This window comes from Saccopteryx bilineata, chromosome 9 (assembly GCF_036850765.1).
Source record: "Saccopteryx bilineata isolate mSacBil1 chromosome 9, mSacBil1_pri_phased_curated, whole genome shotgun sequence".
Classification (NCBI taxonomy): Eukaryota; Metazoa; Chordata; class Mammalia; order Chiroptera; family Emballonuridae; genus Saccopteryx; species Saccopteryx bilineata.
Window position 1 is genome coordinate 34,905,405 of NC_089498.1, and position 27,794 is coordinate 34,933,198.

At 46.5% G+C, this 27,794-nt stretch overlaps 2 protein-coding genes across 8 annotated transcripts in view; one reads left to right on the forward strand and one right to left on the reverse strand.

Moving 5' to 3' along the window:
• The window catches only part of GSE1 (Gse1 coiled-coil protein), a 468,526-nt gene extending 463,810 nt beyond the window's left edge, over positions 1-4,716 (forward strand). For 2 of the 5 annotated variants that reach the window (XM_066243245.1, XM_066243249.1), the window contains one exon: positions 759-4,714. In XM_066243245.1, the coding sequence (XP_066099342.1) occupies positions 759-893 (135 nt within the window). In that variant the 3' untranslated portion in view covers positions 894-4,714. Of the gene's footprint in view, positions 1-758 lie in introns of all 5 variants that reach the window. The other 3 variants (XM_066243247.1, XM_066243248.1, XM_066243246.1) reach the window with 3 other exon arrangements.
• On the reverse strand, positions 4,401-17,071 carry GINS2 (GINS complex subunit 2). Of its 3 annotated transcripts, none has more exons than XR_010727100.1 (6): positions 16,886-17,071; positions 16,368-16,482; positions 11,159-11,258; positions 7,863-7,989; positions 5,891-7,630; positions 4,401-5,598 (listed from the first exon to the last, which is right to left on the reverse strand). XR_010727100.1 is itself a non-coding variant. In XM_066243250.1 (5 exons), exons 1-5 carry the CDS (start codon positions 16,973-16,975, stop codon positions 7,505-7,507), a joined length of 558 nt encoding a protein of 185 aa, XP_066099347.1. In that variant the 5' UTR covers positions 16,976-17,071; the 3' UTR covers positions 4,401-7,504. The 3 variants fall into 3 exon arrangements, 1 of the variants encoding a protein (XP_066099347.1); XR_010727098.1 differs by having other exon boundaries at positions 4,401-5,688; positions 5,730-7,630; XM_066243250.1 differs by having other exon boundaries at positions 4,401-7,630.
• Between the last annotated feature and the right edge of the window lie 10,723 nt (positions 17,072-27,794).

Below are 27,794 nucleotides of genomic sequence, written 5' to 3' on the forward strand. Positions count from 1 at the left end.
AAATCAGATACTGCGGAGGTCTTCTTAAAACACTCTGCTTTTATGGTTTAACCTAACGTTTCAAATTTGGGTCTGAGAGCCCCATACAGACATGTTTTGAGGGGAAATCCTGCCCTTAAAGAGTTTAAAACTTGTGATCTTCGGTGGGGGGGAGAATTCAAGGTGTCAGTTGATTACCTTAGGAGGTAGGCATTGTTAATTTACAGAATATTATTGATCCTGGAAAGATGAAAAGGGTATATATATGTATCCCTCTTGGAGGATTATTTATTGCCTTTGTCATTCTTTCCTCTGCTGTGATTTGCTAAGGAGGGAAGAGGAATTTACTAAAGGAGTCAAGTTATTGATGAAAACAAACAAGCCTTCCCCTTGCAGCCTGGCTCAACAGGTCTTCCAACTATGACTTGTGACAAACCCCGAGGGCTTCCTCCCACTGCTGGGATGTGGGGTTTATCTCAGATCAGGTCTGTACATCTTGGCCATTCCTGAGGCAGCAAAAGTTTTATAGTATCAGGGCTTAATTTTTTTAATGCCAGGGCTGAAGCTGAGACAATGGTGGACGTATTTAGACAACCTAAAACTTTGGAAGAACAAGTTCAGACTGCCCCCAGAGGCCACTGTAAGAACACTGAGCCGGGAGGAGGATGTTTTTAAAATGCCAGAGATTTGCTTTTCCAAGTGGCCTCCAGCACACTTCTGCATTACACGGGTTCCATGAAACCCATTTGTTTAATGTGACTCTCTCTCTCTCTCTATAGGAATTGAGGAGCCAGAAACAGAAGATTGTCTCAGAAAGGGAGCGACTCCAGGCGGAACTGGATCACTTACGGAAGTGCCTTGCATTGCCTGCAATGCATTGGCCTAGGGGTTACTTTAAGGGATATCCTAGGTGACGGTTTCCCTTGCACTAGGCCGAACCTATAGTATAGAAATATTATCTATTTTATTACCTTGAATATTTAATATTTTTCACTGGGAGGTTTGAAGCTTAAAAAAAATAATAAGAATGTGCCATGCATGAAGCAAAGGATTCCAGGCTCCAGAAAAAGAACGAATTCGCCTTGACTTCAATGCAGTTGAATCACCTTTGTAATTCTGCGAGCAACCATTGTAGGACAACACCCATAGGTTGTTTTGTTTTTTTTAAGGCAGTTTTATTCTTTCCCCATATCACCATTTTTAAATCTGAAAATGAAGGCTCCATTACCAACACTAAAACTTTATCATTTGTAGCCCCTGGGTACATAAGATTGGATCAAACTGCTTGTGTTCTCTTTCTTGTGTTGCCATATTACTATGCCTCAAGACCCAAGTTTGCTTTTGCTGCAGTGTGGGGTTGGTCTCATTCCTCCCTGGGACTGCGACCTGCTTCAGATGAATGAAGGTGGGGTGCATTTTAAGTAAAGGGCTTGTTTCAGTTTAGTTTTCTGTAAAATTTTCTTCAAAGCAACAAGTCCTAGGAGCACACAAAGCAACAGTACTGAAGCCTCACCCATAGGCTTTTCCCTGGAAAAGCTCTTACCTAAAGATAAAACAAATCGACAAACTGAAGGTACCTTTTTTACTCCGTGGGGGAAATGTACAGAGATCTTATGTATACATATATTCACCCCCACCAAATTGTTGCTGCAGTGGGGGGTGTTTTCATACAAACAAATTTTGAGAGAAAAGTCAAAGGTGCTTCAGCCTTGTACTGTGTATATATATTAAAAAAAAAGTTTTGTATGTTTTTATTACTTTAATTATTGTTATAAAAAGCCTGCCATTTTTAATATGTGGTTTGGGGGGATTTTTGTTTGTTTGTTTTCCTGTTTGGGGGTTTTGTTTGTTTTTGTTTTTTGTTTTTCTGGGCAAAAAAAACTTGCTTTTAGTGTTTGTACTGCTGCTGGTCAGGACATTAAATATTGAAGTGTTTTTAAAAATTAAAGAAGAAGAAAAGTAAAAGAGCTTACCACTGGCGCCTATGCGATCACTTCATTTTTGAGTTGCACCAGAAAATGATATAGAAAGCCATGCGTTACTTCTTACCTCCTCCTCTCCCCCTCCCCCAGCTCTGGACCGCATACAGCAGCGTCCCCAGTTGCTGTTAGTGAGGAGGGGCTAGTCTATGGTGAACAAGACAGATACTGGGTGTGTACCTATGTGTGCACATACAGACATGGGGCTCTGTTGAAGAACCTTTTCAGGAAGTGAGCAGTTTCTGTGATAGAATTCTAAGGTGTCTTACAGCAGTCTGAGAACAGGTGCAAAGTAGAAACTTTAGAGGCTTTATTTAGATGCAAAGCTTTGTAAAAGCCTAAAAAGTAGAATAAACAATGTTGGAGTTGAACTTCTCCTCCTTTTGAACTGACTGTGACAAGCACAGAAGCAGCTAGAAACTGGGATAATCAGATCAATGCAAAGCAATGGGGAAATTTTCCTTTTTGTCCCAGTTACTGCTCATTCAGGCAAGGTTTAATCTAGATCAAGAAAGTTATCTCTTGCCTGAATGGGCTTGAACCAGAGGCTAAAGCAGCCAGTGGCTGGTCTGCCAGAGGGGGAAGGGGAGGAGGCCTGAGCGTGATCACGCCTCCCCTTCACCCAGGGGAAGGGCTGGCTGACCTTCCTGAAGGCTACTCAATGCGAACAGTGGCTGCACCCTCAGCCCCAGACCTTAGCTGTGCAGAACAGCTTGCTGGCAGATGGCATTGTGTCGCTTTATCTGTTCCCACACAGTTTGCTTTGTACGTCTGCCAAGAATCTTCCAGTTATTAGCAAACTCAGACAAAAAGTGCCGCCAGTATTATCAGCAGTCAACAAGCGCCTTCCTCTCCACAGAAACGACTTGAGGAGAACTAAGGGCTGTTCTGTGGGCCTCCTCCCCTGCAACGACATTGAGAGATCAACATGTTCCACAGGTGGGGACAGGTGTTTAGAGGGAGCTCTATTGCCAACAATCAGGGCAAAATATCACTGAATTTCTCTGTTTGAAATCTGCTTGCTGTTTCTGGTCTGAAAGCTTACGCGCTACATCTTAGCACTCACTCCCAGTCCTCCTCCTCCATCACAGACAATGTCTGGGTACTTTTGCTGATTAGCTTTGATAATGGCCTTGACTAAAAGTAAAAGAAAAATGTAAATCTAGTAACCTGATGGGAAAGAAAAGCACAGCCCCACCCCTTAACCAGCCAAGAAGAGTCCCTTGGTTGGGTTTGCTTTGTTGTTAGGGGAGGAGGTCATGGCCATCCCAGGGGTGGAAGACGTGTCACTACACTAGTATTAACTGCTTTTCCTCCTGCCCCTTGAAAGCACCAGGTTTACCCTGCACTTGAGCGTCTCTTTCACTCTGCCACATCAAACTCCCACCCATCTCTGGAGATCTCTGAATATTCTTGGGCTCAAGAAGTAATATGACAATCAGAATATAACTAAACCAGAACAGGCAGCATGAGTAAGAAAAAAGAAAGTATCTTGCAAACAAGTGCACCACTTAGACATAGTAGTACCCAATAATGGGTTTTCCCTCCAAAAATTAAATTTTATAACAAACTTATTTTCATCTCATCTTAAGTTTCTTTTCAATTTGGGCTTAAGACGGACGAGTACACACTCTGAAGGTTTTTGTTCAGCTATTTCATGTTGAGTTTGAAAGACCAAGTTCAGAAGTACACCGGATTTGCTCTAGAATTGATTTTGCAAACTCAGTATTTTCGTGAACACCCCAATCCTTCACGACCTCATGTGCTTCCTGTGGCACCTGGAGGAGACACTGCCTTCTGTCCTCTGAAGGGGGGTTCGCTAAATTTGTGAAGGATACACCTTCCAAAACTGAATTACATGGCTCTGCATTTGATCAGATCTTTAGAAACAAACCAGAGTTTTCCCCCAAAATTGGTACTATACACCTGATCATTTGAAAATGAGTTGGTTTTATTTCATATCATCAGATAAACATTTTTTAAAAAAATGATTTAATCCATTGTCTAAGATAAATAACCAAGATAGGATTTTCAACAGTTCAGTCTATATGCTAAAGGAATAAAACAAATTGGCATGGGCATTCTAATAAGTTATATATACCCTTAAGGAACTTCCAAGAACATTCAAAGGAGCCCACATTTAAGCAGTGAAGAAATATAACACAGGAAATCTTAAGTTTGTACATGGAATGGTATTTTCCTCAATGCTGCCAAATCTCAAGTGATTAAATCAAGATACTCCCTTTCCCTCTGAGCCATGTTGTTTTTTTAAATGTAGAAAATTCCATGGATTCACCACAAGATGGAGATGGTCAGTTCTGTTAACTCTTAAATAAGTGTATATTAGCCACTTAGCAGCACTCCCTATACTCTTCCAAGTAACCAAGCTGTTGACTTCCTTACTACTTGCAGTAGCCTGTCCCCAACTTTTTGATCCAGCACTTAACTTAAACTCCTTAACTCTGCCTTGACCTGAGGAAGACCATGCTAATTGGTTGTTACTTTGTATGTACCCTGTGCTTAATTGCTAGAACAGTAACCAGTACATGGGAGGGAGGAGGAACGGTGCCTCGGTCACTCTTGGGGCAGTTTAGATGCTGTGAAAATTAAACCTGTTCTAAGTGTACTTGTTTGAATTAATTGTATTGTAATATTATTTGTTGAATGTAGTAATTAGGTATTTATGAATATATTGCTGTAATTTCTGACAACATCCAAAAAAATAAAATCTTCCTAAATCCTGTTAAGAGGAAAATCTTTTTTATGTTATAATAAAGCAAGGCCAAATTAAAAAACAAAACAAAACTCAAGTTATATAGCTTTATAGGTAAAATGTGAAAACAGATTCAGCTGTACCTCAGATTTTTTTTTCTTTTTTTTTTTTAACAGAGACAGAGAGAGGGATAGACAGGGACAGACAGACAGGAACGGAGAGAGATGAGAAGCATCAATCAGTTTTTCGTTGTGACACCTTAGTTGTTCATTGATTGCTTTCTCATATGTGCCTTGACCACAGGCCTTCAGCAGACCGAGTAACCCCTTGCTCGAGCCAGCTGGTGAGCTTTTGCTCAAACCAGATGAGCCCACGCTCAAGCTGGCGACCTCAGGGTCTCAAACCTGGGTCCTCGGCATCCCAGACCGACGCTCTATCCACTGCGCCACCACTTGGTCAGGCTGTACCTCAGATTTTAAGAGAAAGGTATTAAGGGCAAGAACAGATAACGCAGGATTCCTTACCCTCCACAATAACGTGGTTTCATTCTAGAAGATTCCCCAGGTTAAATCTGAAGGACTAAGTATGAGTTAGAAGAAAAGGCAAGTTCTATCATCTGAAAGCAACTCTAAACAGTCACCTTAAACGACAGACATGGTCTCGTGTCCTACTCCCTCCATGTGAAAACATCACCGAAATAAGCATCAGCGCCTTGCTAGAGGGACATCTAGGTGGGTAGCAGGTTGGAACAGAAAAACAGTGCTCCAATCACTTGAAATAGGTTTGGACTCTAAACACTGAAGGGCAAATACCAGCAGATACTCCCTGGGCTCAGCTGATCCTGTGTGTACAACTCTTCAAAAAAAAATCAAGATAGCATGCTGCTGCTTTTGACAACACCACAGCCAAACCAGCTAGTTACAGAGCCTTCTACTCAAACACCACAGTCAAACCAGCTAGTTACAGAACCTTCTACTCAAACACCACAGCCAAACCAGCTAGTTACAGAGCCTTCTACTCAAACACCAGTCAAACCAGCTAGTTACAGAGCCTTCTACTCAAACACCACAGTCAAACCAGCTAGTTACAGAACCTTCTACTCAAACACCACAGCCAAACCAGCTAGTTACAGAGCCTTCTACTCAAACACCACAGTCAAACCAGCTAGTTACAGAGCCTTCTACTCAAACACCACAGTCAAACCAGCTAGTTACAGAACCTTCTACTCACTGTATGACTCTAGACCAGTGATTTTCAACTGGTGTGCTGCAAGAATTTTTAAAACATGTAATACCTACCTGACTATTTAGTCAGAAGCACTGACCTCTTTTCCAAACTTTGATTGTTAAAAAAAATGACAGCCAACACAACACTAGCTGTCTGGTGTGAGTGAATCAAAATTTTACCTTTTTTTTGGTGGTGGTGGTTGTTAGTTTGGCAAAACACATATTTTTTGGTGTGGTGCAGAATTTTAGTAATTAGTGTATGTGTGCTATGAGATAAGTTGAAAAATCACTGCTATAAACAATTTTCCCCTCTCAAGTAATATAATTTCTATGAGGAATTTAGCAATTCCAAAATGCTATAATTGAAATGTTTTTCACTTAAATTTTTCTCAGAGTCTTTCCCTGAAAACCATCAAGAGCAATATTGTAGGTACCCCAGTCACTATATTGTGTCTATATGTGCCTAGCATTGTGTCTTCACTCACACCCTCAATAACAATTAGCTTTTTCCTGATTTTCCCCTTGATAAACTAAAGCATCTCCTTAAACCAGAAGTAGCTAACAGAACAAGATACAACCAGAGTCTGAAGTTCACAACTGCCTTCTACACACCTCAGTTTGGTCTATCGGATCATTTTAGCCACATGGCTTACTCCTGGTTGGTAGTTAAGCGGGGGGGAAAAAAGCCCAACAGAGATTGGGTTGATTCTATCTTTGCTGTGTTATCAGGGCTTAGGTGATCAACACCGGTCAGCACCACAAGCCACTCATCTGCCATCCTTCTCTGTGGAGCAATCTCTAGTCTAAGTTTAGCCCAAGAGATCCATATCAAAAAAGAAAAATCCCCAGGGCCACATCACTACTTGTATGTCTACCTTTTCAAAGCAACTTCTAACGTCACTGAGTGCTGACCCACACATAACAGTTTGGTGCAGGAGACCTGAGACTCGTCTAGGGAGAAGAGCTTGTTGCCAAAGCTCTTTTGGCTTCTAGAGATAGATGTGGAATTAAAGAATATCCTGAGGGCTAAGCCCAACCTGTGCTTTCCAGCAATGTTATGAGTCCGTTTTTTCATTACGGGTTTTTTTGTGTTTTTTTTTTTTTGTATTTTTCTGAAGCTGGAAACGGGAAGAGACAGTCAGACAGACTCCCGCATGCGCCCGACCGGGATCCACCCGGCACGCCCACCAGGGGGCGATGCTCTGCCCCTCTGGGGCGTCGCTCTGTCGCAACCAGAGCCACTCTAGCACCTGGGGCAGCGGCCAAGGAGCCATCCCCAGCGCCTGGGCCATCTTTGCTCCAATAGAGCCTTGCTGAAGGAGGGGAAGAGAGAGACAGAGAGGAAGGAGAGGGGGAGGGATGGAGAAGCAGATGGGTGCTTCTCCTGTGTACCCTGGCCGGGAATCGAACCCGGGACTTCTGCACGCCAGGCCAATGCTCTACCACTGAGCCAACCGACCAGGGCTCATTACGTTTTTCTTACATTCAACAACATTCCTAGAAATCCAGAACTCTTGAATAGTTCTACCATGTCCTGAGCACTCACACACCACCCGGCAAGCCTCCTGCCACAGACACACAGGCCTTTACAAATCAAAGGTCATTCTCTAGAAGTCCTGAGACTGGGTACTTTCAGAAGGCTGCAGGTTTGTGCGGAGTTTATACATGTGATTGAGTGCTTGTGTAAGGAAAGCCCCGCTGGTGTTGATCTCCATCAAGGTCAAGTTATCCAGCTAGAACACAAGAGAAAACAGACTGTGTTGGTTGAGGAGTTTCTGGTTTTGGAAAAAGTTAAATCTACTGAACAAATATAAGAAACCAATGATAATTTTTAAAAGCACAGCCAGTAATTTCTGCTTGTGATAGCCTAAGCAGGCAGAGTGCGGTAGGAAGTCCCTCGGCAGCACCTGGCCTCCCTGGGACCCCGGGGGCAGCTGCTAGCGCAAAGGCCAGCGGCACACCTACCTTGGCATGTGCCTCCTGCTGCTTCACGAAGCTGTCAGCAGACACCCGGAGTTTGGCTATGCGAGTGTCCCACACATCCTTGATCAAAGTGCGGATCTCATCTGCTTTTGGAATGTTGTCTGAAGCACTAGAGGAAGTAAAGGTGAAATGACTACATAAGGAAGCATTCCGTAAACTAAAGCAATATCTAGCTAGAAGTGGCTTTAAAAAAAAAAGGTTGCTTAGGTTCGAGGAAATACACAAACTGTTCTAGATAGACTCAAAATTTGTTTTGCTTTTGCTTTGTTTTCAATTTTAAGATGTAAGCATTTCTAGCAGTTAAGCTTGGTGCCAAGAAAATTCAGCCATGATTCACACAGATATTTATGCTCATGTTACCTGTCCCCTGGCAGGCAGTGGCACAAGGACTTCTGTTTCCTAAAATAATTATCAGAGAATAAGCTCTAAGTTGGACATATTTGGTCCCAGGATAACTGTTCTGTGCTATAGAATTTCCATCCAGAATAAATTTGTTTCGAGGCTGGCTCAGAAGTCATGACTTCCATTGCTCATACTCCATCAGTTATCTGAGGGCTTACAACCTGCCAGGGAAAGAAAACAACAGTTCTGTGCCAGGCACTGGGCTCAGCACCACACAGCATTTCTAGCCTCACAAAAGCCCTGAAGGGTAGGTATCAGCCTACTCTACAGAGAAAAATGTCTACAAAAATCACAGCAGAAATCACAAATTAGCATAATCTGAGCATACCTATACATACTGAATTCTATACATAGTAAATTCTGGGTAAAAGTCTGAACTAGATTCAGCGAGAGGTGATCACAGCCTTCCTGTGAAGATTTTTGAAACTAATCTTTGAGGGAAAAGACAAACTGGAAGATAAAAGCAGAATCCAACATCATTCATCACCAGGCATTCTAGGATAAGCTGGAAATGATCTCTCTACATGCTAAAATTAGCTTCTGATTAGTAGAGAATTAGTGGTATAAAAGTTAGGTAGTAGATTTTACTTAAAGCCCAAACATTTGGATCCTTTGCTCTGAACAGCAGGTTAAAAGAACAAAGGACCCTAGCTGCTTGTTAACTGAACTGCAGAACAAAGATACAATTAAGTCCCTTAGCCAAATGAATTTTAAAGAATTCTAAAACAAGAGTTTCAAAAGGAAATGCATACATAATATACTGAGCTTCAAAAACAAGAGGAACAGGGCCTCACCTCTGCTTCCAGGTTCTCCCATCCCAGCCACACACCCGCTGTCACAGCAGGCTTTCTTACATCCACAGATGGCACACTCCTTCCTGAACACCCTCCCAGGGCCCGCCACCGACAGAGGAGAAGCCTCGGCTCTCCCACCCCCACATAGGCTACATGGGCCTCAGCAGCTCTGCTTCCCAAACCCATCGTGTCCTTTCACACCTCTGTGTTCTCCCCTAGTAAGTTTTTCCTCATCTTTCTAGCCTAAGATCCTTTCTCTGGCACCACCTGGCATCAGGGTCATATCCCAATATACTCCAAGCAGCATTTATCACACTAGTGTAACTACTGGGTAAGAGTCACATCTCTCTCCCACTAAACCAGGAACTCAAGCTAATAATCAGTATCTAGTGGAACACTTAATAAGCTGGGAAATGCAGCCTAATATCAACTGAAGGCCAAGTCTGGGTTATGTGGCTCAAATTTTCATTTGCATCTAGAAATGCCATTTAGTGGGTCCCTAGCCTTTGCTCTACAGCAGGTAATAGAGCTCCCATGTTTTGTTCTAGTTCTTTTCTTGAATCCATCTATTAAAAGATGCCAAAGCCCTGGCTGGATGGCTCAGTGGTAGAGCATCGGCCTGGAGTGCAGGAGTCATAGGTTCGATTCCCGGCCAGGGCACACAGGAGAAGCGCCCATCTGCTTCTCCACCCCTCCCCCTCTCTGTCTCTCTCTTCCCCTCCCGCAGCCAAGGCTCCATTGGAGCAAAGTTGGCCCGGGCGCTGAGGATGGCTCTATGGCCTCTGCCTCAGGCGCTAGAATGGCTCTGGTTGCAACAGAGCAACATCCCAGATGGGTAGAGCATCGCCCCTGGTGGGCATGCCGGGTGAATCCCAGTTGGGCATATGCGAGAGTCTGTCTGACTGCCTCCCCGTTTCCAACTTCAGAAAAATAAATAAATAAATAAATAAATAAATAAATGGTGCCAAAGGCTTGACTTTTTGCAAATTATATTCTGGGTATGTTCCAAGGAAAATTATCCACTTTCCTTCCCCCTCCACTGTTTTTCATTTATTCATTCATTCATTCATTCATTCAACAAACATGTGAACACCAGGTACTATACTAACACACACAAGATGCAGTCCCTGCCCATTCAAAACAAGGGGTGGGGGAAAGAGCATATCCATACAGGAGATTAGAAAATTATAACTGACAATTATTTTGTGGAGGTGTACAGAGATGCCAAAAGGATAGGGGGACAGGAAAGGAGTATCTGTTACACTAAACCAAAGGAGGGAGCAAGGAATAATAGATGGACTTTCTGGCAGAGGGTACAGTATATGCAAAGCCCTGAGGACCTTGATATGCATGAAGTAAAAGAAGCCAATGTGAGCCAGAAACTTAGAGAATCAGAGGGAAGAACTGTAAGAGAGCTATGAGAGAAGGAAGGAGGAAACCAGCCTATGCAGTGCTTTGAATACCGTGATCAGGACTTTACCCTGGAAAGTAGGAGTAAGAGAGTCACATGGCAGCTTTATCTTTATCTGGCTGTAATGTGGAGAGTGCATTAGAAGCTAAAGGGGATCCAGAAGTGGATGTAGGGAAACGATTTACTACAGCACATTATCTGCCACTAGTGGGCCTTTCTTATAGCTCAGATTCAGAGGCAAATATGAGTCCTCTAGACTTTCATGTGACAGACATGCAAGAACTCAAATGCACATACTTAAAGAATAAAAAGGGGTAAGCCTTATTAATAAAACATATTTATAGTTAAGAAAAGACTACTGCTGGAAATGATGATGGAGGCTCATACTGAGCTCAAATGTCAAGTGATAATTAGAAGGTAGAATGAAAAGAACTAAGGGATTTACCAGGAGAGGGAGGAGTGGAGAAAAGGAAAAACAAGCAAGGGAGAGAGAATCTGGGCAAGTGTACCTGTGCAGAGCTGACTCCTAGATTACTGATCTGAGCAACTGCGCAGCCATCAATACCATTACCTTGGTAATGGGTGGGAACAAGAAAGGAAGGGCAGGGGTGAAGGGATGAGAATCGTGAGCTCAATCTTACATGTGGGCTCAAAGAAGTGAGCCTACTTACTGATTTAACAGGAGTTTGGTCAGTTCCATGTAGTAAGGGCTAGGCATAGGGGTGAAAGTGTCTTCCATTCGTTCATGATCCCTAATCTTCTCCAACTTTTCTGAAATTTAGAAATAAATAGATTTTACAGCCACCATAACCAAAATATTTTTTAAACCTTTCAAATTTACCAAGTGACTATATTACCTATTCAACGAACTTACAAATACATTAAAAACAGTTTTTGGGCCTGACCAGGCGGTGGCGCAGTGGATAAAACATCAGACTGGGATGCGGAGGACCCAAGTTCAAGACCCTGAGGTTGCCAGCTTGAGCGCAGGTTCACCTGGTTTGAGCAAAAGCTCACCAGCTTGGACCCAGGATCACTGGCTCGAGCAAGGGGTTACTCAGTCTGCTGAAGGCCCGAGGTCAAGGCACATATGAGAAAGCAATCAATAAACAACTAAGGTCTCGCAACGAAAAACTAATGATTGATGCTTCTCATCTCTCTCCGTTCCTGTCTGTCTGTCCCTGTCTATCCCTCTCTCTGACTCTCTCTCTGTCCCTGTAAAAAAAAACAAAACAAAAAAACCCCCAGTTTTTGGAATATCATTTGTACCACTAACTATTAGATAATTCAGGGCCTAGTTCCTCAAAAACTCTGAGAAGGCGTAAATTATTGTTACTATTGTTGCTTTGGCCTAAAGATTATATTAATAAAAAGAGTGGCAGTCAGAAGTTCTTTTCTTAGTGAAAAAGCAAAGTATTCTACTTTTGATGCAAGAAGTGATGAATGTAACCAGTGACTATAGAAATTTATTTCCACTAAGCCTTCAGAAGAGCAAGTCAACTTACAACTACAGCCACTCCAGTCTGGGGTGAGATGATAATGGGGAAGGAGGTGTTGAAAGCCCAGCATCTGGAATCAAATAGCCAAGCCCAACACCTTCCAGCATTGCATTCCTCTCCACATGCTGCACTGCCTCACGCCCTCTCTTCCTGCCTTAATAGCCTGAGAAAACTTCCAGTCCTAAATCTGGACTGTGCACTGTGGCTAAGGAACACACACAGACACAAGTATGCTGTGGGGTCTCACTTTAAAGGACTGACCACCTATCTGTAGAGACCAATGGTACTATCTAGCAATCCTATAAAATATTCCTGGTCCATTCACCCTCTGACTTTTGATGGTGCCCAGCCTCTTCATGTCTTCTCCCCTCATCTCACTGCGCCAGCTCTAAGTTGCCACCTTGCTGAGTACCCACATGCTCCTGCCACATCTTCCTAACCCCTGCCACCTCCTCCCCGTCTCTGTCCCCATACAGAGGTATGCACTGGACCCTCCTCTCTCATCTGCACAGAACACCAACCACTCCAGCAACTGTCTCCCTCTCGTAAATGATCATTGTTTCCTCTCACTGTGTGACCATCCCACCAAACACACTGCAACAGCTTCCACCTTAAAAGAAACCCTGACACCAAATCTTTCTCCAACTATCAATCCATTTCTCATGCCTTTTGCAACAAAACTTTAAGAACTGACACTGGCATTAACTCCCCCTCAATCAGAGGGGTGTCTATCCCACACTTCCACAGCACAGGTACACCAAGGCCAAACCCAATGGCTAGGCCTCAGTTTCCAAATTTGATGAGGGTCAATCCTCTTCCTTGGAATCTATTTCTTGTTCAGCTTCTGGAACACCAGAGTTCTCGTCTCGCCAATTCCTCCTGGTCTTCCTGACCCCTCAACACTGCAGTGCAGGGCTCAGTTCCCTGACCTTCTATGCCACCTAACCCACATTCCATACGATCTCTTCCTGCCTCATTTAAATACCATCTATATGCTCATGACGACATCCAGATTTACACCCCCAGATAAGCCCCTTCCCTGAATTCCTGACTCAATTTCTTCACTGCCCACATTATTCCACGTGAATTCCCACCCGGCACCTCCAGTATAACATGTCCAAACCCCCACTCCTGATGTCCACTTTAGCCCACACACTGCTCCTGCCATCTTCCCTGTCTCAGAAAACAGCAACTCCACCTCCTTCTGGAGCTGAAACCAACAACCCTGGTGCTAGTCCTTAATTAACTTTTCCCTCTCTCAGTCCACAGCCGGTTCTTCAGCAAATCCTGCTGATTCTTCCTTCAAAGTATGTCTGCACTCCAACCACTAATGCCCTTAGTCAGCTGCTCGAACCACTCAGCTCTTGCCTGGGCAACTCTCTACTGCTCTCTCCCCATACACATCTTCTCTGCACAGCAGACTCACTTCTTTTCTTTTTTAAAGCTAAATCAGAATTTATTAAAAAAAAAAAAAAAAAAAGCTAAATCAGAGTATGAAATACACATGTTAAAACCCTGCAAGAAATAAAAAAGACACAACACCCAATGTTGTGGAACATTGGAAACTCCTGGACATTGCTGGTGGGATTACAATAATGGCTCAACACTCTGGAAGACTGGTTGGTAGTTTCTTATAAAGTTAAGCACAGTCCGCCCTATAACTCTGCCATTCCATCACTCTAGGTATTTATTTACCCAAGAGAAATAAAAACATATCTACAAAGACTTAGACAAGACTGTTCATAGCAGCCATATTCACAATAGCTAAAAATGGGAAATAACACAAATATGCACCAACATGAGAATGGGTGAGCAAATTGTGGCACACTCACAGACTAGAACACTACTCAGCAATAATAGAATATAGCGACACATCCAACAACAGAGGTGAATCTCAAAAGCATTATACTGAGTAAGTCAGAGACCAAGTCTGGCCTGCGGTGGCATGGAGGATAAGAGTGTCAGCCTGGAATGCTGAGATCGCTGGCTCGAAACCCAGGGTTTGCCTGGTCAAGGCACATACAACAAGCAGTCAATGAACAACTCAAGTAAAGCATCTGTGAGTTGATACTTCTCACTCCCCGCCTCCTCTATTGTAAAACCAATAAATATTTAAAAATAAAAAAGTCAGAGACCAAAACTGACACACAAGGTGATTCCATTTATATGACATCCAAGAACAGGTAGAACCAATGTGGTGGCAGAATCAGAAAGCAGTCGGTTCATCCTGGCCAGGTAGCTCAGTTGGTTAGTGTCATCCTGATATGCCCAGGTTGTGGGTTCGATCCCCAGTCAGGGCACATATAAGAATCAACGAGTGACTGCATAAATGAATGGAATATGTGTGGCCCAAGACTATGAAGAAGCTCGCCTGGGCTAAGGTTTAGATGGGCCAAAACCACAAGAGAGAATCTTAAATGAGGAGCCTTGAGGGATGCAGCCCTAACCAAGCCAGGCCTGGTAGGACTTTAAGAGCCCTTTAAAGCAGAAGGAATTTTGAGTTTCCCACTTTGTTGCAGCACCACCACCACCACTCACCCCTTCAGGACAGGGCGTAAGGAGGAAATGCCCAAGAAGTCTTCCTTAAACCGTATTGGAGTGTGCCTGGCTAAAGTGTCCTTGCTTCCAGGAGGCAGGCAAGCCCCCAGTGATTCCCAGCGGGGAGGAGGCACGCAAAATCACTCAGGGCTTTTCAAATTTTGGCCTGGCCGGTTGGCTCAGTGGTAGAGCGTCGGCCTGGCGTGCGGAAGTCCCGGGTTCGATTCCCGGCCAGGGCACACAGGAGAGGCGCCCATCTGCTTCTCCACCCCTCCTCCTCTCCTTCCTCTCTGTCTCTCTCTTCCCCTCCCGCAGCCGAGGCTCCATTGGAGCAGGGGATGGCCCGGGCGCTGGGGATGGCTCCTTGGCCTCTGCCTCAGGCGCTAGAGTGGCTCTGGTCGCGGCAGAGCGTCGCCCCTGGTGGGCGTGCCTGGTGGATCCCGGTTGGGCGCATGCGGGAGTCTGTCTGACTGCCTCCCCGTTTCCAGCTTCGGAAAAATTAGAGAAGGAAAAAAAAAAAATTCTACGTGTGTGCCGACTACTACCCCCAATAAAATTAAGACTCTTTGCTATAATGAGCCACTCACATCTCTGAGATGGGGGAAAGATCACAAAAGTCAAGTCGGTCAAGCCTGTCTGCATCTTCCACGTGTTGTCTTTTCTAACAGCTTTACTGAGGTACAATTAACGGACCATACAACTTACCCATTTTAAGTCAAGAACTCAATGGTTTTCAGTATATTCACGGAGTTGGGCAACATTTTTATTATTTCCAAAAAAGACTGCACATAATCCCTCCACCACCCCGAGACCCCCTTCCCTAGGCAAGTACTAATTCACTTTGTCTCTATGGATTTGCCTGTTCTGGACAGTTCACATGAACGGAATGAGACAATACATGGTCTCTGTGTGTGTGTTTCAGTTAGCATATGGTTTTCCAATGTTCATCCACACTGTAGCATTCCTTTATATGACTGAATAATTTTCCCTTGTGTGAATGGTGCATTACTTTCCTGCATTCTCTATAATGTGAGATAATGACTCTGCTCCTCAACATGGTAGTCTAAATACTGCGAATTCTACATTAAAATAAACGCTTCTTTAGGGTCTTATAACACTTAACACTTTTTGTTTTAAAGCAAGATGAAATAGCTTTAAAAACAAAATCTGGCCCTGGCCGGTTGGCTCAGTGGTAGAGCGTCGGCCTGGTGTGCAGGAGTCCCGGGTTCGATTCCTGGCCAGGGCACACAGGAGAAGCGCCCATCTGCTTCTCCACCCCTCCCCCTCTCCTTCCTCTCTGTCTCTCTCTTCCCCTCCTGCAGCCGAGGCTCCATTGGAGCAGAGTTGGCCCGGGCGCTGAGGATGGCTCTGTGGCCTCTGCCTCTGGCGCTAGAATGGCTCTGGTTGCAACAGAGCGACGCCCCATGGTGGGCGTGCCGGGTGGATCCCGGTCGGGCACATGCAGGAGTCTGACTGCCTCCCCGTTTCCAGCTTCAGAAAAATACAAAAAAAAGAAAAAGAAAAACAAACAAAAAAAATCTGGCCTGACCTGTGGTAGCGCAGTGGATAAAGCGTCAACCCAGAACGCTGAAGTCGCTGGTTCGAAATCCCGGAGAGTTGATGCTGATGCTTCCTGCTCCTCCTCCCGTCTCTCCACACCGCCCCCCTCCCTTAAAAGAGTCTTTAAAAAAAAAAAAAATCTGAACTGAAAGTGATCTTCACACCCAAACTGACGGGACGCTGGGAACAGCGGTCAGCTGACTCTAAGGAACCCTTCATTCATTTCCGCCGCTGGGTGGGCCTGGAGCCGATGCAGCACCCGGCACCTTCCCCCAATCCTTACCCACATCCATCCACTCCGGAGGAAGCAGCCGACACTTCTGCCGCTCTTTCAGGTTGATCGCCAGCCACAGCGGCACTTGCACTGGAAGGCCAGGGTTGAAGGGCCCCAGGTCCCCCTGCCGGAGGGAAAACAGACCCCGGTACGCTGAAGGCATGACTGGACCTCGCAGCTCTCGATGAACAGCAGGGCACCGTGTAGAAAGCAGTACAAAGACAAGCCCCGCGGTCACGCAGGCGCGGGAGGCAGCCCACGTCTGCCCTCGCGCGTGGGGCTGGCCGCACCTGGAGCCCTCCCGAGTCCGGTGTTTCCCGAGGCGCTGCGGGGACGCCGCCCGAGATCACCCGAGAGGCGCGGGTTCCCTCCAGGGCTGACCTGCCCCGTCTCCCGGCTCCGAACCTCGCCCCCACCCAGTCCACGCAGGCCCCCGCGGGCTGGACATGCGAGTCCGCTGCCCGACCTCTTCCAGACGCCAGTTCCACCGGCCGGAGCCTGAGGCCAATGCCGGCCTGCGCCCTTACCCCGATGAGGTAGATCTTGTCCAGACTGAAGTTCGGAATAATGGTCACCAGCTCCTTCTCGGCCAGAAACTCCACCTGAGCTGCGTCCATGGCAGCGACAGCGGCCGGTTCTGGACTCGCCGGACCTCCGGACCTTCAGTCTCCCTGAGGAAGTGCAGCGGACGCTGCTTTCCCGCCACAGCACGAAGCCCGCCCACCAGCCGGAAGAACCCTTGACCGGCCTATAGCAACGCGGCACTGTCCCCGGTGGGCGGGAAGCGGTGAGAGCGGTGCCGCGGATTGGCGACCTTGAAAGGGTCGGCGAGCTGACCCCGCCCACTCGTGGACAGCCCCGGGCTCCGCCTCCGCCCGTAGCTAGCCACGCCCACTCCCGTATGCCCGACATCACTCTCACCTGCTGCTGCCCGCCTTCCAGTATCCTAGCACCACGCTTCTTTCACCTGTCCCAAGGGCCTACCCACCAACACCTGAGTCAACAACAACAGCCCTTACTGCTGGGGCCAGGAGTAAATACAGTTATTGGGTCACAGCATTACCTGACATAGCCCGACCCCGCGAGAGTGAGGGAAGGCATTGTTTCCTTACGTTTCACAATCTTCTGCCCTCTGTATACACACTGGTTAAAAATATGAAAATGCCCTGGCCGGGTGGCTCAGCTGGTTAGAGAGTCCTCCCCACATGCCAAGGTTACAGGTTCGAACCCTGGTCAGGGCACACAGTAATCAACCAATGATGGTATGAATAAGTGGAACAACAAATCAATGTTTCTCTTGCTCTCTGTCTCTGTTGGCCTCCCTCCCTCTTCCTCCCTTCCTATAAAAAAATCAATAAATTTATACATATATATATGTGTATGTGTGTGTATATATATATATATATGAAAAGGTCAATTCCTCTACCCCACCTACATCTTCCAGTTCAGAAACTGCAGAGGAAAGGCTCAGGATCCATCCGTGCATTGGCAAGCACCCCTGGTGAAGGTTATGAAGCAGCAAGTCGGCCGACTGAAGCAAATATGTATTGAAGTGCTCATCTGTTCGTGGAAGAGGTCCCTCTATACAGCGGGCTTGTGTAAAACCTAACACCGTGGTCCTCAGTCTCCCTGCTGTGTCAGAATCCCCTAGAAGATTCTGGGTTAATATGCACCCTCCTGGAGCATTGTATTTCAGGGGTCTGAGAAGGGAAAGGAAAGCTGAGTTTTAACCAAGGTCAGGGGCATTCTGATGGAGTGCTAATAGGCCAGGAAAGATTCCAGGGAGGTAAGGCAGCCAGTGCCTGACTGGTGGGGACAGGTACTGGGCTGGACTTGAATTTGAAACCCTGTTCATTAGGCCTTGAGAAAAAGTATAGGGGACAGGAGGATTCCAGGGTTCTGTATCCTGGCAGGAAAGCTACCTCACCTCAGATAACCCCATGCTTTACCCTCTAAGTCCCTGAACCTGCCCTATTTAGGATTGCTGGGAAGATGAAATAAGACTATAATTAAGTTCTGCCCACTCACATGGCATGGAAAACGATGTCTGTTTTTTATCTCCATGGGAAGTTGTCATTTGCAGACCTGGAGATTAACTTCATTGTGTGTCATTTATGAAAACAAATACTTTCAAAGAAAATAAATAAAAGTCCCTCAGGATGCTGTGTGACCTACGGCAAGTGACCGCTCTGAACCTCAGTTTCCTCATCTGACAAAGAGGTAGGAAGAGAAGGAGCCTGGGGTGTTTAGGGAGAAGGGGAAGCTTTGGACCACCTGGCCTCTCATGAAATAGAAGCTCCCTCAGGCATCTGCAGAGAGTGGGTGCCAACTTGTCTGGGTTTTGATTGATGGGAGAATGTTTTCTTCACTGGCAAATGTTTGTGTTCCAAAGTTGGCGAGGCTTCCCTCTGGGTTTTTTGTAGCCTGGAAAAGAGCAAAGGAAAAGAGCTGGTGGGAAAGCCAAGGTTCAGAGAGGCCACAGCAGGGTGAGTAGGAGAGTGAGCAGAGCCCAGTGTCCATATTACCTGCATCCTGGTGTCCTTATCTGTAAAACGGGGACAGTGCTGCTGCTGAGCTCACTGGAATATTGAGAGAACAGGAGACAGTATGCAGTGTTACATACTACAAATGGTGGTATTTTGGAGTCTCAAACTTGAGTGTACATCAGGGTCACTTGGAGGACTTGTTAGATGACATTTCCTATATAGCAGCACAATTCACAACAGCCAAAAGGTGGAAATAGCCCAAACGTCCATTAGCTGAGGGATGGATAAATAAAATGTGGTCTATGTGTACCATAGAATATTATTCGGCCGTACAGAGGAAGGAAGCACTGATGCCTGCTACACTGCAGTATAGGTCAAACTGGAAAACATTATGCCAAGTGAAAGAAGCCAGGCATCAAAACCATGTATGATTCTATTTATACGAACCATCTAGAAAAGGTAAATCTACAGACACAGAAAGGAGATTAGTGGTTGCCAAGGCTGGGGGAGAGAGAAATGGGGAGTGACTGTTAATGGGTACAGGGTTTCTTTCTGGGTTGGTGGAAATGTTCTGGAATTAGATACTGGTGGTGGTTGCACACTCTGTAAATATACTAAAAACCACTGACTTGTACACATTAAAAGGGTGAATTATTCTTCAATAAAGCTGTTATTTAAAATGCCCTTTCTTGAGTTCCAGACTCAGATTTTCTGACTCAGAAACCACACACTTACCATGCCCCCCAAGAGGTTTTTATAGTGGGGAAAACGGGAGGGAAATGATTGGTCCTAATCCAGTCCAGCTCTGAGCCATTCCCTGGATCCAGAGAGGAGTTCCAAGTGCTCAGCCTCATGCCTGGCCTCTCAAAGTGGGTGGAATGAAACAATAAACAGACAAAAGGAAAACTGGAGGTGGGAGAGGGAGAAGAATGATGGAGGCAGGGGTGCTACTTGATATGGGGTTGGACAGTCCTCACACCATTATTCTCTTTTGTAAGAAATGCCTCCCCTAGGAGGCTAGAATGCCCTATGTGGTAATGAACTAAGAGTTGGACATAAAATTAATGGAGGTGGAGGATCTGACTAGATGGTGGCGTAGTGGATAGAGAGTTGACCTGGGATGCTGAGGACCCAGGTCCTGAGATCCCTGGCTTGAGCACGAGTTCATCTGGCTTGAGTACAGGCTGAAGCATGTGATCATAGACATGACCCTGTGGTCACTGGTTTGAAGGACAAGGTCACTGGTTTGAGCCCAAAGTCACTGGCTTGAGCAAGGGGTCATCAGCTTGGCTGGAGCCCCCTGGTCAAGGCACATAGGAGAAGCAATCAATGAACAACTAAGGTGCCACAATGAAGAATTGGTACTTCTCATCTCTGTCCCTTCCTGTCTTTCTGTCACTGTCACTCTCTTGCTTAAAAAATAAAAATTTAATGGGGGTGAAGGGACAAATCCCCTATGCTAAAGAATTCCTAATGATGTATATAGATGCTCAGCCTTCAAGAAGGTGGAACCCTAGCTGGATTGCTCAGTTGGTTAGAGCGTCATCCCAAAGCACAGAGGTTGCCGGTTCAATCCCCAGTCAGGGCACATATAAGAACAGATCAATGTTCCTGTCTCTCTCTCTCTCTTTTCCTCTCTTGCTAAAATCAATGAATAAAAATTAAAAGAAAGTGGAACATAACACCCCACTCGATGTATGGGGCTGCACAGAGCGACTTCCTTCCAAAGAGAACAGATGGAAAAGGAAAAAACAGTAACTTGACAGTGGAGAACCAGACCAACAGGACCTCAGCCAGGTGATCAAGGTCAACATCAGCAGTCATAAGCCATGGTGACAGCATGCACCCTTGATGTCATGAATGAGAAGGACACTTTACCTCCCAAACCTACAACTCAACTCCACACTAATCATGAGAAAAACATCAGCCAAATCCCAATAGAGGGACATTCTACAAAACATCTGACCAGCACTCCTCAAAACTGTCAAGCTCATCAAAGACAAGGAGAGAAACTCTCACAGCCCAGAGGAACCTAAGAATTCATGAGGACTCCATGTCCTGTGGGATCCTGGATGGGATCCCAGAACAAAAAAACAAGACAACAACAAAAAAAAGGACATCAGCCTGACCAGGCGGTGGCACAGTGGATAGAGCATTGGACTGGGATGTTGAAGGACCCAGGTTCGAGACCCTGAGGTCGCCAGCTTGAGCATGGGCTCATCTGGCTTGAGCAAAAACTCACCAGCTTGGACCCAGGGTCACTGGCTCCAGCAAGAGGTTACTCGGTCTGCTGAAGGCCCGCAGTCAAGGCACGTATGAGAAAGCAATCAATGAACAACTAAGAAGTCACAACACGCAACGAAAAACTAATGATTGATGCTTCTCATCTGTCTCCATTCCTGTCTGTCTGTCCCTGTCTAACCCTCTGACTCTCTCTCTCTCTGTCTCTGTAAATTAATTAATTAATTTTAAAAAAGGACATCAGGGAAAAACTGAGGAAATGTGAATAAAGTATGGACTGTTATTAATAATACTGTATCAAAATTTGTTCCCTAATTGTAACAAATGGAACAGAGTAGCATAAGATTAACAACAGGGGAAACTGGGTGGGCAGTCTATGGGAACTGTCTGTACTATCTTTGCAACTTTTTTGTAACTCTAATGCTATCCTTACCAAGAAAAACGTTATTTGAAAAAGCTTCCCCAGCCCTGGTTGGATGGCTTGACTGGTTAAGAGTGTTGTCTGGAATCACAGAGGTTGCCGGTTCAATCCCCAGTCAGGGCACATGCAAGAACAGATCGATGTTTCTCTCTCTCTCTCTCTCTCTCCTGGCCTTTCTCACTAAAATCAATTTTAAAAATTTTAAAAAAAACAAACAAAAAACAACCTCCCCAGGCTCCCCTGGGGCACCTAAAACAACCCAGAAGCTGTGAACTTATTGCCCCCCTCAGGGTAGTAGGAAGTACAATAACTTGATTCCATAGAATTTAGGCGGCGGAACAGGGCTCCAAAGTGAGCCAGCAATGTGGACTTCTGATTTGAAGGCAGTGGATATTTCTGCAATGATGGAAACGTTCTGTACATTTCTGGTCAGTACAGTAGTGGCCAGAATGTGGAAATGGAGCATTTGCAATATGACTGACTGGGGACAAGAGTCCTCTGAAGGGTCATTTACTCCTATGTCTGACGTTGGGTCAGAAGCCTACAAGGTGATCTTGGGTTGAGCACATTTGGGGAGAACCTGTAGTCTACCTGCACATAGTATGTTTATTCAATCCTAAATTAGTTGAATCTCTGAAATGTGGAAGTGATTTTCTTGCAGCGAGGAGACTAGTGGCCTAGGACAACGATGAATGACAGTGGAGAACTGTGGAGATGGGTGAAAAGCTCCACAAATGTTCAGCCCCGCCTTGTTTAAAACTCAACTGCCTGATGCTGGGTTACAGCCGGATCTGAGGAGTCAGAACCTCTGGAGTGGGGCTCAGGCCTGGGCCAAGGCTGAGAGCCGCTGCTCTGATAAACCAAGTCAGTCTCTCTCCCGTGGTCTCGGGGGAACTTAGAGAAAGCACTAACTTGCAGCGAGTGGTGTCACCCATCTAAGACGGGGGCTCAAATGACAGTGATGGCAGCGTAAGAGAAATGTGGAATGCAAAACACCTCCTGGGGTGAGTTCCTTGCTTTGCCTCCAACGAAACATGCCAGCCCTTTGGTTCAGAGCAGGACCCTGATAATCACACGATTGCTCCCCTAACTAGACCCTCACGGGGCTCCAGGAGGCTGAGAGCCACGGCTCCAACTGTGACTTGAGCCCCTGCCTGCATCTAGTCTCTAACGTGGAGGTGATAATATGACCTCCTGCAGGACTGACCCTGGTGGCTCTGATGGACCACCCGCTGCCCACCGACATTTACCTACTCTAAACATCATCATCATCTCCTAGAGCTGGTGAAGGTTCTCAGATGTGTCCAGCCCGGCAGGCGGTGGCTCCTACTCTTAGCAGGAGTGGTTTTTGTTTTTCTCAAAGCAGTCCCACGAGACGTTATCATCCCTGTTGAGTGTGGCGAGAAGTGAAGGAAGAAAGACGCAGTAGCCGGCTCTACGGGCCGGCCTTGTAAGCCACTCTGGGGAACGTGGCCATGGTCCCAAGTGCGAGGGGAGGCCATCTGAGGGATGCAGGTTGAGGAGTGACATGATTAGATTTGCACTGCAGAAATACGACTCTGGTGGATGGAGCAGGGGTGGGACGCCATCCAGCAGCAGGAGACCCACCTGGAAGTTGTGAGCAGAAGTCCAGGTGAGGGGTGGTGATGGCCTGAACTGGGACAGCAGGCACCGGGACTAAAAGGAGGGGCTGTCTGAAACCAGAAGCCATCAAGTGCCTTCCGGTGTCCAGAAAAGCCAGGTACGGGGATGCTGCTGGACCCCATCCAGGTGGCCACGGGTGTTTCTCCATCTACCTGTGGCCCACGTAGCCTGGCAGTGCGCCGCACCCTGGGGGCCTGCAGGTTCCTCTCTGCAGCTCACTGGCCTCCGGGGTTTGGCGGGGGAGCCGTCATGACAGCCGCACGGCACACATCACGGCTGAGCCGGGCGCTCTCAAATGGCTCCGACATGGTGCGAACACACTCTTGTGTCTTTTTGCCATCTGCTGCTGTCATTAAAAAATTACATTTCCATCTGTTTTCGCACTTTTGTCCCCTCCCAGCCTTCCCTCCTGGAAGCATATAGCACGAATTAATTCCAGGTCTCGGATCGGACGTTGCTGGCCTCCTGGAAACTGGAAACTTCTCTGGGACACACCAGGGTTCAGGGTAATGGGTTTTGTCAGTGGCCAGAGCTGTTAACATCCATCCATTTCCTCCTTTATTGCCATTTACTGCAGCGCCTGCTCCACTCCCCCCCCTCCCACTTTGGGGGGAGCCATTTACAAAGCTTTTTTATTGTTGGTTTTAACCAGTATGTGCAGCTTTGGCATTAAAAATAAATGAAAAATAAACTGCAAACATTAGTAACCATCCCCCAGGATGTATTTGAATGGAGGAATTGACTCAGGAAATAAAAATCAAAGAACCATGTTTTGAGTTCAAAATAAACAATCATTTTAGATCAGCCCCACAGAGGGCCCCACCACCACCACCTAGACAATACCCCAAACCTTTGATAAAGGGTCAAGTCCACGGACAACCCAACAACCCCGCAGACTGTGACGGCACCAGTTGTCCCGGTGGATCGTATCAAGCACAGCTTTGCAAACATCAGCGTTACCACCAACATTCTAGAGGCCTCCGTGAGAAAGCCAGGTCTTCTGCAGCCTCAGGCTGGCTCTCACGCCTGGTTGTCTTCCTGTTGCCATGGGCACTAAAAGCCTGGATGAAGTGGTGATTAGCCACTGCAGGTTGCTGAGTGGGCTGGAGGTCTTTGAGTATTGCCCAGGGAGACATGGGGCTCCCCCAAGCCTGCGGATGGAGACAGCCATCAGAGTGTGCCCCCAGCTCCAGTCCTGAGGCCCAGCATCTCCCTGGGTTCCAGAGGGAAAAGGACTGGAGCCATGGGTCATGAGCAGAAGCCGTAAATGCACTTGCCTGACCTGGTCTGTGCTCCATGCTTCCGCCTTCCTCCATGAGAACATACTCTGTAGCTACTGGCCACAAAATGAGCAGACTCATGAAGCAGATGTGCGCCCAACTAGAGCCTGAGAAAGCCCAACTCCTGGCAGCCGGTTAGCAGGGCCATGGCGAACCCAGAGACCAGTGAGTAAAAGATCAATACTTGTAAACTACTGAGTTTGGAGCGTGGGGAGTCTTAATCCACTGGGCTGCTATAACAGAATACCAGAGACTGGGTGGCTTATAAACAACAGGAATGTCTTGCTCGCCATTCTGGAGGCTGGAAGTCCAAGATCAAGGCTCCGGCAGATTTGGTGTCTGGTGAGGGCCTGCCTCCTGGTTCATAGTTCACCGTGTCTTCACATGGAAGGGATCTTTCTGGGGAATCTTTTAGAAGGGCACTAATCCCATTCAGGAAGGCTCCACTCTCATGACCTGATTACCTCCAAAGGTTCCACCTCTTAATACCATCACATTGTGGATCAGGTTTCAAGTTATGAATTTGGTGGGGGACATAAACATTCAATCTAGCCTGACCAGGCGGTGGTGCAGTGGATAGAGCATTGGCTTGGGATGCTGAGGACTCAGGTTCGAAACCCCAAGGTCACCGGCTTGAGTGTGGGCTTACCAGCTTGAGCGAGGGGTAACTGACTTGAGCGAAGTCACTCGCTCTGCTGTAGCCCACCCCTACCCCCAGTCAAGGCACATATGAGAAAGCAATCAATGAACAACTAAGGTGCTGCAACAAAGAAATGATGCTTCTCATCTCTCTCTCTTCCTGTCAGTCTGTCCTTGTGCGTCCCTCCATCTCTATCTCTCAAAAAAAAAAAAAAAAAAAAAAAATTCAGTCCATAGCAGAGGTTTTTTGTTATAAAGCAAAAAGAAAATTGACTAACACACTATGTCACAGTTTTCATGAGTATCTTGTTAAAATTGCATAAAATGCTTAGAACAGTCCTTCCTGTACACAGCAAGAAATATGAGTAAACAAATAAAAATCTGAGAACCTTGGCCCTGGCTGGATAGCTCAGTTGGTTAGAGCTTTGTCTGGAAGCTCAGAGGTTGCTGGTTCAATCACTGGTCAAGGCACATACAGGAATGGAATGGATCGATGGTCTGGTCTCTCTCTCTCTCTCTTTCTCTCTTTTAAATCAGTCAATAAAAATTAAAGCAAAAAACAAACAAACAAAAAACAAAACTCTGGAGCACCTCTGTGAGGTCTGGGAACACATTGGTGTGTGAGACCGAGTCCCTGACTTGGAAGCATTCTTTTCTTTCCCTCTCTCTTTTTTTAAATTTTTATTGATTTGAGAGAGAGAAAGAGACAGGAACATCTGTTCCTATATGTGCCCTCACCAGGGATTGAACCAGCAACCTCTGCACTTTAGGACAATGCTCCAACCCACTCAGCTATCCAGCCAGGGCATGGAAGCTTTATTTTCCAAGGGTCATGTGTGAGGGTGCCCAAGGTTTGAATGGAAGTATATCAGCCTTAGGTCCCAAGCTCCAGCTGAAGGACACCCCTTCCTCTGATGACCTGCACATCAGTGATTAGAAACAATGGAAGCGGGCGCTGCCCTCAGAGAGGAGAGGGTGCTGTGGGAGCCAGGGGGTCAGAAAAGACTTCCAGCTGCAGGGCCCAGCGTGGAGCAGCGTCAGGCAGCAGTGGACCTGGGCAGTGACAAGCAGCTGGGCTGCGGAAGGACGACAGCAAAGGCACTCCGAACACAGTGAACTGTATGAATGGGGTGATGGACTACGGTTCCAAAAATGGCCACAACAACATCTCCCAGTTCACACCTCTTTTTTCAATGTGCCTGTTACATTGTTCCTATTGAGAGGCTGTGCGGGCTAGAAGCAGAATCCTCTGCATAATTCAGGGGACAAGGTGCAAAATGAACATGCAGGCAATTGTTCAACAAGGATTAAGAATTTCTAGGGCAGTGCTCTCCCTGGCCAGATAGTTCAGTTTATTAGAGCCTTGTCCCAAAGCTCAGCCTGTTCAATCCCCAGTCAGGGCACATACAGGAACAGATTGATGTTCCTGTTTCTCTCTTGCTCTCTCCCTTCCTCTCTCTAAAATTAATAAAGTAAACAATAAAAATAATTTCTAGGCAGCGACAGCAGAATGTGGGGCCTTCTGAGAGTAGGCCCTGTTGGATCACACAGGTCACAGGCCCACAGAGCCAGCCCTGACTGTGGGGCCCACTGTACAACAGGCACTCTAGTGTGCCCAGATGTGTGTAGAGGGGGCAGGCTCCAGACCCTCTATCCCCCTTCCCTTCTTGTGCAGTGAAGAGTGAACTGTGCCCAGAGAGCTGACCTCTGCCTGTGGTTCCTGACGGGTGACCTCTAAACCTTGGAATACCCTGCCTGGTAGGAGTGTCTTTGTTTTCCTGGGCCTTTGGGTCACACAGGACAATCTGCAAAGTGATTTATGGTGGGGCCTGGGTCATTGATATCAGCCTGACCTCTGGAGGGGCTGGAGACTGAGACCACCCCGTGGGTGGTCAGACATGTTTACATGACCAATCCCCAGTGAACACCAAGGTTGAGTGTCCCTGGCTGGCTACACCTAGGTGTCACCATCCTCCTGGGAGAAGTGCTATCTGCGAGTGACTCCTGGATGCTCACGTGTGCCTGGTCCCTCCTGGAGCCCACTCTTGGGGCTTCTTCCCTTTGCTGATTTTGCTCGGCATCTTTTTGCTGTAATGAACTATAACTGTGACGCGGAGAGTGTTTTTTTAGTTCTGTAAGTCCTTGTAGCAGGTTACTGAACCTGAACGTGGCCTTGGGGAGTCTTGGAACTGCACTTCCCTGTGCTCTACCTGTGTATCCCAGGACCACTTCCCAGGGAAACTCCTTGCTCCCAAATCTGCTTCTGGGAGAACCCAACTACAAAGGACAAACCAAAGTCAGGATCTCTGACAGAGGCCAAAGAAAACAAACAGAAACACATGTGCCATGATCCGAACAGTCTATGGGGAAAGGGGACACTAACCATTTGATGTTCTTTAAAAAAAACATAAAACCAAAATAAAAAGAAGAAATACAAAAAATATAATAAAACCATTGCCTCCCATTCTAGAGATCTATTGTTACCAGGATCTCACAGCTGGTAGGGACAAAGCTGGGACTCAAACAAGGCCTGGGTGACTTATGAGCCCATGTCCTTGGCCATGTCCAGGCCTACGTGATGGTCTGCAAATCAAGGGGCCCGAGACCATCTGAAGGCTCATCACCAGTCAGACTGCCATGACAAGTGATTCTCTTAAACCCACCTCTGTATCGCGTGTGCTCCGTCTCTTCCGCCCAGCCCAAGAAGCAGGGTTCGCCATTCGTT

What these genes read in the sequence shown, in the direction of transcription:
- GINS2 (XM_066243250.1), bottom strand. Translation starts at nt 16,975, where the DNA reads ATGGACGCAGCTCAGGTGGAGTTTCTGGCCGAGAAGGAGCTGGTGACC. An exon ending in TCCGGAGTGGATGGATGTGG is followed by an intron (nt 11,259 to 16,367) that starts GTAAGGATTGGG and finishes TCTAAATTTCAG; the next exon opens with AAAAGTTGGAGAAGATTAGG. An exon ending in ACCAAACTCCTGTTAAATCA is followed by an intron (nt 7,990 to 11,158) that starts GTAAGTAGGCTC and finishes TACTTCCTCTAG; the next exon opens with TGCTTCAGACAACATTCCAA.